Below are 12,188 nucleotides of genomic sequence, written 5' to 3' on the forward strand. Positions count from 1 at the left end.
AGCCAAGAATATACAATAGGGAAAGGACAGTCTCTTCAATAAATAATTTTGGGAAAATTGAACAGTCACAGGTAGAAGAATGATGCTGGACCACTGTCTTACACCATACACAAATAACTCAGAATGGATTTAAGACTTGAAGACCTGGAACCATAAAACTAGAAGAAAAACAAAAGTAGTTACGCTCAGTGACATCAGTCTTGGTGATGATTTTTCTGGGGGGGATCTGATACCAAAGCAAAAATCTGTAAGTAGTACTACATCAAGCCAAAAAGTTTCTGTACAGCAAAGGAAACATCAACAAAATGAAAAGGCAGCCACTAAATGGGAGAAAATATTTATGAAACAGTTGATAAGAGGTTAATATCCAAAATACATAAAGCACTCCTACAACTCAATAGCAAACAATCCAATTATAAAATGGGCAGAGGAACTGAAGAGACTTTTTTCCCAGATACACGAAATGTCAACAGGTACATGAAAAGGTGCTCAACATCAGTAATCAGGGAAATGCAAATCAGAACCATGAGATACCATCTCATAACTGTTTGACTGGCTGTTACCAAAGAGACAAGAAATGAGCACTGACGCATATGTGGAGAAAAGGGGACTCTGCACTGTTGATGGGAATATAAATTGGTACAACCACTATGGAGGCTCCTCAAAAATCTAAAAATAGAACTACCGTATGACTCAGCAGTTTCACTTCTGGGTGTTTATCTGAAGAAAATGAAAACACTAACTGGAAAAGGCATCTGCACCCATGTTCACTGAAGCATTACTTACAACAGTCAAGATACAAAAACAACCTGTGTCCATGGATGGATGGATGGAAGAAAATGTGATGTATATATACACAAAGGAATATTATTCAGCTATTTAAAAAAAGGGAAATCTTGTCATTTGCAACAACATACATGATGGAACTTGAGGGCATTATGCTAAACAAAATATGTCAGAGAAAGATAAATACCATATGGTCTCATATATGTACAACGTAAAGAAAAAACCCCACAATACTGAGCTCGTAGATACAGAGAACAGACTGGTGGTTGCAAGAGGTGGGGAGTGGGCAAAATGGGTGAAGGGGGGCCAAAAGGTACAAAGGTTTAGTTATAAAATAGTTAATAATGTATTGCATATTTGAAAGTTGCTAAAAGGGATCTTAAAAGCCACAAGGAAAAATTTTGTAATTGTGTATGGTGATGGATGTTAACTAGACTAACTGGGCTGATCATTTTACCGTATATACAAATACCCAGTCATTATGTGGTACACCTAAGACTGATATAATGTGGTATGTCGGTTTTACCTTAATTAAAAAAAAAACTGTCCTTCTGGTCTCAGTGGTTCTCCACGTTCTTGCCAGGCCAGCATCATCTTTGGAGAAGTGAGTGGTCTCAAAGGTTGAGTTTGATGTGCTCTTCATCTTTACTCCCAATTCCTGGGCTGAAAAACAGAAGACTTCATGAACACTTAAGTCACAGGAGAAATATCTTGGAAGGGTCCGTTGCTCACCCCATGGGCTGCTACAGCTGCTTCTCCCCTTCCTTTCCTTATAAAACACTGTAAGGGAGACAGCAGAGAAGTTTACAGCTCTGTTTTGATAACCTAGATAAATCCCAGCCTAAATATCCACAGAAGATTATGCTAGGATCTGAGGTGCCATGGGGAAAGGGGAATGGGGGAACAAAACCACCTGTTTTAAAGACCAAGTCTGGAATTTGAAGTTTTGCTGAGGCGAGGTATTTAACCCTGTGCTCTTGTCATGACTGACCTCCCTGGTGTACAAAGACTGAGTTCTGAGTGCCTAAGTTTGAACTTCAGCTTCTACCGAGACATACACTAGAAGCAGTAATTTGGAAGTTTCAGTTTTTTAACAACCATCCACAGCAACAGCTCTAGCAGCTGGTACAGACCCTGACACACAGCAGGAGCACAGCAGACATCTGCTGAATGAACAAAGAGTGAGTCACATTTAGGGCAAATCCCTTTTAATATGTAACTTTAAATCTGATTTGTCTTGTTTGCTAAGAATATTAACAGGGATTTAACCCTCTTTCTGTATAATTACCTCTGCCCTGTTACTAGGCTCTTGTTCTGTTGTGTATATCCTGCTGTAAGCACTTGGGATATAAAGTGCAAACAAATGCAGGTGGGTGCCCAGGTTAACCTTCATTATAATGATAGCACAAACCTCTCAAGTCACCAGAGAGTAGAGAAGCATCACGTATTAGTCAAATCAAACTTACCGGTAAATTACAGATTATAATACTGAGATCCTTAATGTACTAAAATTAATAAATGTTAGATAACTACCAATAAACTGGCAATATGAGACAAGGAAAAAAATACATTTCAGAAGGATATAAAAATGGACACCACTCTGAGCTTTCATACACCACCACGTCCAGTGCATTTCCCAGACATTCCTTTCAGTATAGCCTGTGCCGCAGAGAGACTGACACAGACTCTCCTGGCTGAAAACATGATCGTATCCATTCCTTTTTCCACTCATGTATTTAGCTGGACTTTAATCCACTACACTTACAAAGTTGTGAATCACGACCCTTAAAGTCATGGCTTCCTGGAAGAATGCAATTGATCTCTGCTTTTCATTCTGAGGGTTTTACTGCTCAACACCAACGTAGCAAATGAGGCCCCTGCCATAGCTCTGCCCCCCCGCCCCCCGCGCCTGGACGGACAACTGTTCCAGGCCACACTCCCAGCCTACCGATGCACCACGGCTGCAGGCAACAAGCACCTTCCTGGCTCCACCTGGAGACAGAAAGGGTCCTGAGCTCTCAGGCTCTGCGATGTGGCAAAGGCATCAGCTAAGGGAGGCCCGTGAATCTTAAACTTCTCATTTTATGGCTCATATGCTGTCACTCTTCACAGAGCCAATCAAATATATTCAAAACAAATCATTATAAACTCAATATTCTTTAAAAACTTTGATGCTGTGACAGTGCAAACAGCATTCATTTTATTGCTCAACTTCGGCATGGGCACATACATAGTTAATTTTTAAAAACCATTTATACAGATGTTATTGATAAAGTTCATGTAACAACTGAGTGAAAATACAAAGAATATCAAAGCTAAAACACTCTGTAATAAATACAAATACAATGAAAATGATAAAACTTTGTTTTAAAGTCAGTTTGAGAGAAGGAAGAATATTACATTACGTGAACTAATTACATCTAGAAACAACAACTCAGCACTTGGTACAACCATCATCCTAAACGTAAGTACACTGAATACCACAAATGGCACCACTGATTGCGCTGCAGCTGAAAACAGAAGCAGAAGGAGCTGCGTAAAGATGTCTGGAACATTCTAACTCCCATCAATGCACTCAGCTCAATGCACGAGAAGTGCAAGCGGACTTAGTGTTGTAAAATAAAGCAAGTTACACTGCATTTAAAAGAAAGGAAACTTGTGCTCTGGACTGTAAATACAAGGAAAAAAGTAAAAGACTTGGTAAAAATAAAACCCATTCAGGGCAACAAACTATGTGCAAAACAAAATGTACACTATACACAGCACTATTTAAAAACTCTTTACACCAAGAAATAAGACCCTCTGAAACAAGACCCTCACCTCTGTACTGCATATGAGCTCTACAAAGTAACCCCTGTTCATAATTAAGCATTCATGATGGAAAGGCAATGGATGGAAATGTGACATCACATATCTGAAATAACACAACTAGAGGAAGGATTAGAAAAAACCCAGCTAAGAGGGACATGTGGAAATAAATATTCACATTAAACATGAGGTGCAAGTCCAAAGTTCAATGACACATTGGGGGGGTTTGTTTGCTTAGCACCTATTTGGAAGTAATCAGGTAACATAATTTCAAAAATGAAATTAAATCAATCATCATGTTTTTATAAATTATATTGGTGATATCATACACTGTAAGGGAGGGTAATTTCTTTCTTTTAAAGCTCTATTAAGTCATTAAAGTTAAAAAGGCACTCAAAAAGCGATGGTATTTGCCTGCTTTATATTGTACATTATGATGAGTAGCATTTCATTATTACTGCAGTTACGATTGCTGTAAAGTGTTCATCATGTACTTTTTACTGAATGATTATAATAGGCACAATTACACTGAGCTAGTGCTTTAATACAAAAGAGATAGACCTGCAACCAGTAAGTTATTGTGAAACATGAAAACCACTCTCAAACAGTAGAGAAACCTTTTCTGTATATTTCAAGATGTTCTTCGGTACTCCTACAAATGCAGTAGGAAAACCAAGTGGGAAGGAAAGATCAGCATGAGCACATCAGCACTACAGTTACGACTATAACCAGCTTGCATGTATCGGTCAAATTTGGCTGAATGAAGTAAATTTAAACATGTAGAAACTACACAAGTAGTTCTCAACTTCTTTTTAAGCAGCGAAATTTCCACCTCTTTTATTCCACCTCTGCCCCCCATGAAATTACGTGGACTTCCAATATATATAAAAGAGAAAAAGTGGAGCTGCTCTGGGTAAAGGGGGGGGAGGCTCAAATACCAACAAGGCCTTTCCTCTCCCTCTCTGTCCCTCCTCTCAACCATTACTTCTGAGGCACCTCTGAGGAACCCCTTGGCTCCAAGAACACAGACTGAAAACCAGTCCATCAAATGAGAGAACACAAAGGGCTTATTCACTAGATAATTAAGCTGCAAAATTTAAACAAAGCTATCTCATCAAAATTCGCTATTCTTGATTTCCCATTAATGTTAAAAAGAAAAAAGAATAGTGCAGATTTCTGATGGTCGAATTTAAAAATCCACCCACGATTTCAGATTTTTCCAGTCTCTCACTCCAGAATTTTGGTTGCCTTCTGGATCATGCAACATGCCACACACCCTGAAAACTGAATCTGGATATTTCAAAATCAAATGCTGATCTTCAACACCAAGGGAACTGAAATTCCCTTACCTCCAAAATTATTCAGGCTTAAAATAATGTATACGATAGAGTTATTAGACTCACTGGTTTTTTTAGTAATCACATCCCCTGCCACCACCCCCACTTCATTTTGTTAGGTAAAGCAGGGTTTTCTAAACTTGCTAAATAATCTTTAGAGCAAAATTTTTCCTTTTTCATAATTTTAGCTGATTAAATATGAACAGCTAAACAGAGATTCAGGATGGTTTACTTGATAGAAACTTACACCATAATTAAAATGTAATATAAATTAGGTGCACTTGTCATAGAAGACTTTGGTTTACAGAAATAGTATATATATTAAAGATAAGCTGACCTAGCAAAAGAATGAAAAGCCCATCCCATATCCACATGATCTGAGTAGCTATAAAAATGCAGTATTTCCATTTAAGATGAAAAGTAAATCCAAAATACCTGATCATATTGAGTCAAGATAAAAAATTAAGATCTTTTTTTAAGTCTCTTAAAAACAGGGAGCCCCTGAATGCATCTTATTGTAGCAAATAAGCTACTAAGTTTAGACTTGCAGCATTAGGAATTTGACAACCAAAATTATATAGCTGTATTCCAGGGAATTCATGCTTGAAAAATATAAAAAAGACTCACTTAGGCTAGATTGAAACATATAATGCTTTTAAAATATAATGCTTTGCTCTAGAAAAAATGTAAGTAAACCTGTAAGTGGCTTAATTTTTTAAAGATAATGATTCTTTTATAGCCAATTGTTTACAAAGGCAGAATAATTCAAAATAATTTTATTTAATTTATTTTACAAAGAGCAAGTACAGGAGCTGTTCAAAATCATGTATTCAATTAAAATGAAATGTGACTTGTACCGACTGCTGAAGTTGTCTTGATGTTTGATAGACTTGAAATCTGTGAAGCGATCTGATAGATTACCTTTTATAAAAATAGTAGTAGTCTTTAAGTGTAGAATACTGCCTAACTCTGGAAATGTAGGAAAAGTCAGCATTCTTTAGGTTCAAGATATTAATTTTAAATAGCAGCTGAATGTGGCCTCATGGCAAAGCATAAAGACCTCTTTTTTTCCTTGAAAAGGAATTTCAAAATTGTCCTTTCCCCTCACAGTGTCCTAAAATTTTTTTTAAAGGGGGAGGGAGCATTTTCCTGTATTTCAGCATTCCTTGAAACTCTGCTGAAAGAGGCTGTCAGTCAGGGGTATAAATAAAGTCCTGGGTAAATCCTTGAAGTTGTCATTCCACAGCAAATCCACACGTTTCTTCGATGGCTGTTAGCAGCTTTTCATATAACTTTTCATAGCTTTCATAGGGCGGAATGTCTATTCGATTGAAGCTGTAAATAAGCAAATCAGATTTTACACAGTTCATTCAAAACTGGTACACTGGCCTAGCTAATCAGTTTACACTAATACAGCCACACTACTCTGTTTCACACAGAAAAATAAAAGAAAAAGATTATATTTCTCTAAAGTAGAGATCACTGCTTTTGGGTTTTCCTATCAATTTCTGCATAATAATAATAATTCACTCAAAAGAGCTGCTTATCATTCCTTTTAAGGGTCCATTTAGTAATAAGAACAATAAACAAAATGTCAAGTCTATTTGAAACTAACACCTACATACATGGAATGACGGGAAAAAGCTACAGAAACAGCTTACCAAGTGTGGGCTTTTGGCAGGTTATTAGTGCAGGCATCAATCTGGTGTATGGTGAAGAGTCGTGGGCCTGCAGCACCTGCAGAGGAAGTAAATGTGGGTCAGATCGCTGCAGGTGCGTGTATTAGTCTCCGATGTCTCAGAATAAAACTGGTACATAAACCACAGGGTCTAAGGACAGGGGAGTACTGGTGACTCCACAAAAGCCACCAAAGGGCAGCAGGAAGAGTCTGGGTTTTGAAAGATGTAACTGACCTTCACTAAAGCTGGATTCCTTAACCTGCTAGCATTTCAATTTGAGAAAAAGCTCAGGGCTGGAATCCTTTGCGCCAACTTCTCTTACAGGAAAGCAGTGTCCCAAAAGTAAGCAAAGAGAAGTAAAGGGGCAAATTGAAGATTAAGTACATATATGCACAAAAAGATGACAACCTAGTGCAAATTTAGGTTTCACAACTCAAACTTTGTTGAGAGCAAAAGATTAACAGTCTATTGAATAAATTTCAATTAACATATGACACTCCACACAAATATATGTAGAAACACAGCTGCACTTTATGCTTCTGGGCAGTCCAATGTTGATGCGTTCTACCAAGAGGGAAAGCACGCACAACTCAAAGTCCATGTGCTTTCTCCATGGACTTTCAACATACGTACTGTGGGCAACACTGTCGAATTATGTACCAGTCTTGCTTTGTATACCCTCAGTCATTACCAGCAGCAGCAGCTTTGAAAATGAAGAGCTTCAAAGGTAAAGGAAGCAACTGCCACCCAGTGAAGAACCACAATCACTAGCAGTATCACCAACTCATCCCAAAATTAAAGAGCTACTCCATGGAAAACAATTCTTAAAAATGGAATATGGCTGTAAAATGGTCTGATGTCATGCATTAATTACAGTGCTCTGACCAAGACAAATGGCTTCCACAACTCATGCAGCCTCTTTATATTAAAAGAATAAAAAAGTATAGGGGAGAGGCATCCCAAGTGGGTAAGTTTGCCAGGTTGAGATGTGAACACAGAAGTAGACAGAATTCCCCTATAGGAATGGGCAACAGAATTTAAAAGCAAGGTGACCAGAAAAAAGGCAGAGCATCACCATATACGGTCTCTAACATGCAGCACTCACTACAATTACAGAGAACCCAGCAGAAAAGGCTCTTGGGAGGGGAACAAAGGAAAGGAAGGAGAAGAAGGTATCAAGACATGAGAGAGATAAGAAATAGAGCGAAAAGAGAATCTGTTTATAAGCACGTATCTGTAAACCATCTGTATAAACCCAACATTGAGCCCCTACCCCCAATTATCTGATGATGTCTCGTCAGCTGTCCCTCTGCTTCCTTACCTTGTAAAGCTTTGAAGCCCTGCAGAGGCACTCGGGATGAGCCTGTCACGAACTGAAGGAGCCGTGCTCGGCGTTCCTCGTCAAAAAACTCCACAGCTTTCCAGAACCACTTGACAACATTGCTGTCTGGTGTACAGTGTTTTAACCGGGTGTTTACCTTCCAGTCATTAACATCTATCTTTCCAAGTCCACAAATAATGAGCTGTTAAAATATTGCACAATAATAAGCCAATGGAAACCCAAGTCAGGCCAAAAATTCCTCGAAATACAACTTTAGGTTTCTTTGTAGTGTTGGCTTTCATAGGGTGTTCTTAATTGAGGGCACACATCAGAATCATCTGGAAAGTTTTCAAAATATATACTTGAGGTCCAGTGCTCAGAGATTTTAATTCTGTGAATCTGGGGTGACACTAAGGATCTGTACTTTTTAAAGCTCCGTGAGTACCTACTCACTGCAGGTCCCCTACCCAGGATCTGATGAAAAGTTCCATAATTTCATAATAGAATTCTAAAAAAAAAATGTAACGGACAGAAGCTAGACTCAAAGAGTAAAAACAGTTTATATGTGTCTTTCTTAAGATCTGCATCTTTTATTCTGGTTTTAACACTTACTAGCTTTGGGATTCTGGGCAATTCAGTTCACCTCCCTTGGCCAGCAGTTTCCTCTGCTGTAATATGACAGTAATATGTGTTTCATTACATCCTGTGACAGCAACCAACAGAGCATAGGAACTCAGGAAACTGTGTTGAGTAAGTGATACAGTCTGCTTAAAGTTGTATCAAAGTACGAAATCCATGAATGCACTGACATAGAGCTCTGCTTGGTATCCTGATGCAGGGTCAGTTAGTATAGATAAAAATCATTTTGATACTATTAATACAGCACCCTGAGTCCAAGACTGACTCGTCTCACTAACCAGTGAATTATGATAGTGTGTAGCATTAACAAAGTAACTTGCAAATCTTGTATCTTACAATTATGTTAACCCAGTATAACACTAAAATAAATCATATACATATATTTTAATAAAAAGTTTAATTTCATTAGCAATAGAAACCATATATTAAACCCTAACCCTACTGAATAAAATCTCCAATGAAGCTTCTAAAGGGTTCTGAGAAAAATTACTGAATCACAGCCACACTAACAGGTGTGTGCTTATCCAAGTAGGATTACAGAACTACTTATAACACACAAAAATACCTCCTAAATTACTTTCTTTAGAGGACTGGGTAATTTTAAGGCCAAATTCCTTATTCATAGTATGAACAGATGAAAATGCATCATATTTCAATACTACCGCCATTCCTGCTATGGAACTGTTCCTCCTCCTCCTGACTACCTCCTGGCCATTTCACCACTGAATAGTTCAGTCACAAAAGCAATGGTGATGGTGCAGAGGCAAACCAATCTTTTTAGATTTGTTGGCCAACAAGTCTGTTAACAGATTTAGTTAGAAAGGACACTGAAGTTAATGAATAAAATCATGTTTCAAATTCTTTGTTAAGAGTTCGAATATTTATGCTATCCCTAGCCACTAATTAAATCTGGGACCCCAGGTGGAATAAAACCTCACTGTCTTCTCAAAACAGTTCAGTAGAAATTCAGATCTATTTGTTAAAGGTCTTAATTATAAAACCAGACCTAACGTGCTTTAAGGATGAGATTTAAAACAAAAAACAGGTAACTCTTTATTACAGCTGTTATTAGTTAATGAATGTTTCCAAGGAGACATGGATAGAGTTTATCCTAAGTGTTTTAATTATTTCCTCTATGTTTTTGTCTACCAAATGCTTTCTTGCAAAGCTTAACGTAATCCAACTGAGCCTAGGCTTTTATTCCAAATAAATAATATGCTGGAAACCAATTAATGAAGTTTTATTTAACTAAATCAGTAACTACTTAATTAGGGAATAGACAACACTAGAAGAATGTACACATAAAACATAAAATCTGTTGAACACAGGGAAGGATAATTTGGAAAAATAAATTAAGAATATTCACAATATAAGAGAGATTGCTTACTTGTAGACATTCCAAAGCATGAAAGGCTTTTCCAAAGCACGAAAGACTTTTCCTGTGAATAAGAATTCTCGCAGCACGCACCATAAAACTTCAAAAGCACTAGAAATACAACTCGCCTCTAAAACTAAGTAACAGAAAATGCCCAATCCTTCTTTGTTACACTAGATGACATCATGACATTAATACACTGACCTCTAACTCCTTCTCATCAAATGTCTTCAGCAGATGCTGTGGAATTACTTCATTAAATCCTTTCTGCAGAGCCAGGAACTGCGCCTCAATGCCTCGTAAAAATCTCCAGTTCACATAGAGCCTGGAAACATTAGGCAGGGGGTTCACAGGACTGAATATATTCAGATTTGGTAATTATTATGAATCCTAGCACTTGAGCAACACTGCACTTTACAAGCATCTAGTATTAAGAATTGAGTCTAAAATCTAACAGAATCTCAGATTACTGAGGGTAGATGAATCCTGAGCTGTGAGGAAGTTCACTGTAAATTAAAAAGTGGTGCAACCTTCTACTAACACAAGCAGGATCAATACAGCAACTCTGCGCATCAGGAAAGCCCCTAGTAAATTGGAAGTCAGCTAGAGTGTAGGTGAGTCTGAAGTTAAAATCTGAACGAAACTTCTTTCTCAACTTCCAGCACACGTGGCAATAACCAGCAAAAAGCCCATTCAAACAGACATGGCTGTTTTTCTGAACTTGAAAATATAATCTGAATGTGTTGGGTGTTTTCTTTACTTTTGTGGGAGGTATATGGGGAAAGAGGAGGCAAAGAGAATTCTTCTATCCAAAATGAGAAGAAAGAGTGAAAGCCAACAGCAAGCACTTTTTGATTAAAGATTCATTTTCCCCTTCAGGCTTATTTTAGTAACAAAAAGCACACTAAACCATATCTCATGTGTAGTTCTAATTATGCTTTTGATTGGGACTTCTAATTTATAAGAGACTTGCTTTTTTAAAAAATTTATCTTCCCAGGAAAACCTCTCCATCTCACAAATGTCAGTTATTCATATTACCAACCTGTCAGCATCTCCTTTTCCAAACTTGGGAAAACAGTTCTCGACTTTAATAAGTTATTTAATATTATATCCTTCGGGGGACCTCCTTTTGATTTGTTCAAGGGGACAGCAAAACTGCACAATCTGTAAAAAGGTTTTCTTTGTAATTTTTCAAATTTCAAAACTGTATCTGGTAAGGGCTGATTACTGTGTGCTTACACACGTGACTGACTCCTAGAAAGTGAGCTCTAAGAACTGAGCAATCTACACTCGATCTGGGAGGTGGCACGCTCCCGAAATTCAGGAAGTTTCCCATTTATTCATTTTTTTTTAATTAGAAATGTCATGCATATTACTGGAGAAAAATACATGAGGAAAAATCAAACATTAAATGTGGAGACAGAGCAAAACCTGAAAATCCATTCTTTTATCCTCTTCTCCCTTTCTACTTCCAGGCCCACCACCCCTGCTCCCTCTCCTAGGCAAACACTTTATTTGGTATGTAGCCTTCCTGAACATTTTCTGTGTAATTATAAAACAACACAGACTTTGTTCCTTTTAAGACTTGCTTTTTAAATGACAGCTTATACAGAGTCTTTCTTTTTTTTTTAATTAAAAAAAATTTTTTATTGACACACAGTTGATTTACAATGTAGTGTTAGCTTCCAGTATACAGCACAGTGATTCAATTATGCATATATACATACATATTCTTTTTCATATTCTTTAACTATCTACACAGTATTCTGCTTAATGCATGCCATTCTTCTCTAAAAAACATTTTAGAAGTTTTTAATTTTTTTACAAGTAATATTTAATTGAAAATCCTTACTCATGTTTCTTTAACAACATATGTGTTTCCACAGAATAGGTACCTAAAACTGGAGCTGCTAGTTAAAAAGCATATGCGTTTTCATTTTGGTAGCTGTTACCAAATTGCTTTCCAAAAAAATTATACCAATGTTCACTCCCAACAACGGTTTAAGACTGACAGGCCTCATCTGTGAACTAGAAAATTTTAGCCAATACAACTTGGGGACATTAATACACAAAAAAGTATAGCATGCATGTTTCTGTGAATATACTGTGAAGTTCGAACTCCCGCATTTGATTACCATAGTTTATTATTCAGAACTTTAGATGCCATGAGCCAAATCATCTAACCCACTACTTCTGAATTCCTCAATCAACAGATGATTTTATAAAACTTAAAGGACATTTT

At 37.3% G+C, this 12,188-nt stretch overlaps 1 protein-coding gene across 1 annotated transcript in view; it reads right to left on the reverse strand.

Moving 5' to 3' along the window:
* Window positions 1-5,691: 5,691 nt before the first annotated feature.
* SMURF2 (SMAD specific E3 ubiquitin protein ligase 2) overlaps window positions 5,692-12,188 on the reverse strand; it is a 97,252-nt gene continuing 90,755 nt past the window's right edge. The window contains exons 16-19 of the mRNA XM_006199504.4: window positions 10,150-10,270; window positions 7,932-8,133; window positions 6,593-6,668; window positions 5,692-6,266 (exon numbers count right to left, since the gene is read on the reverse strand). Coding sequence (XP_006199566.2) covers window positions 6,167-6,266; window positions 6,593-6,668; window positions 7,932-8,133; window positions 10,150-10,270 — 499 coding nt within the window. The 3' untranslated portion in view covers window positions 5,692-6,166. The remainder of the gene's footprint in view (window positions 6,267-6,592; window positions 6,669-7,931; window positions 8,134-10,149; window positions 10,271-12,188) is intronic.

The sequence above is a fragment of the Vicugna pacos genome, chromosome 16 (assembly GCF_048564905.1).
Source record: "Vicugna pacos chromosome 16, VicPac4, whole genome shotgun sequence".
NCBI lineage: Eukaryota > Metazoa > Chordata > Mammalia > Artiodactyla > Camelidae > Vicugna > Vicugna pacos.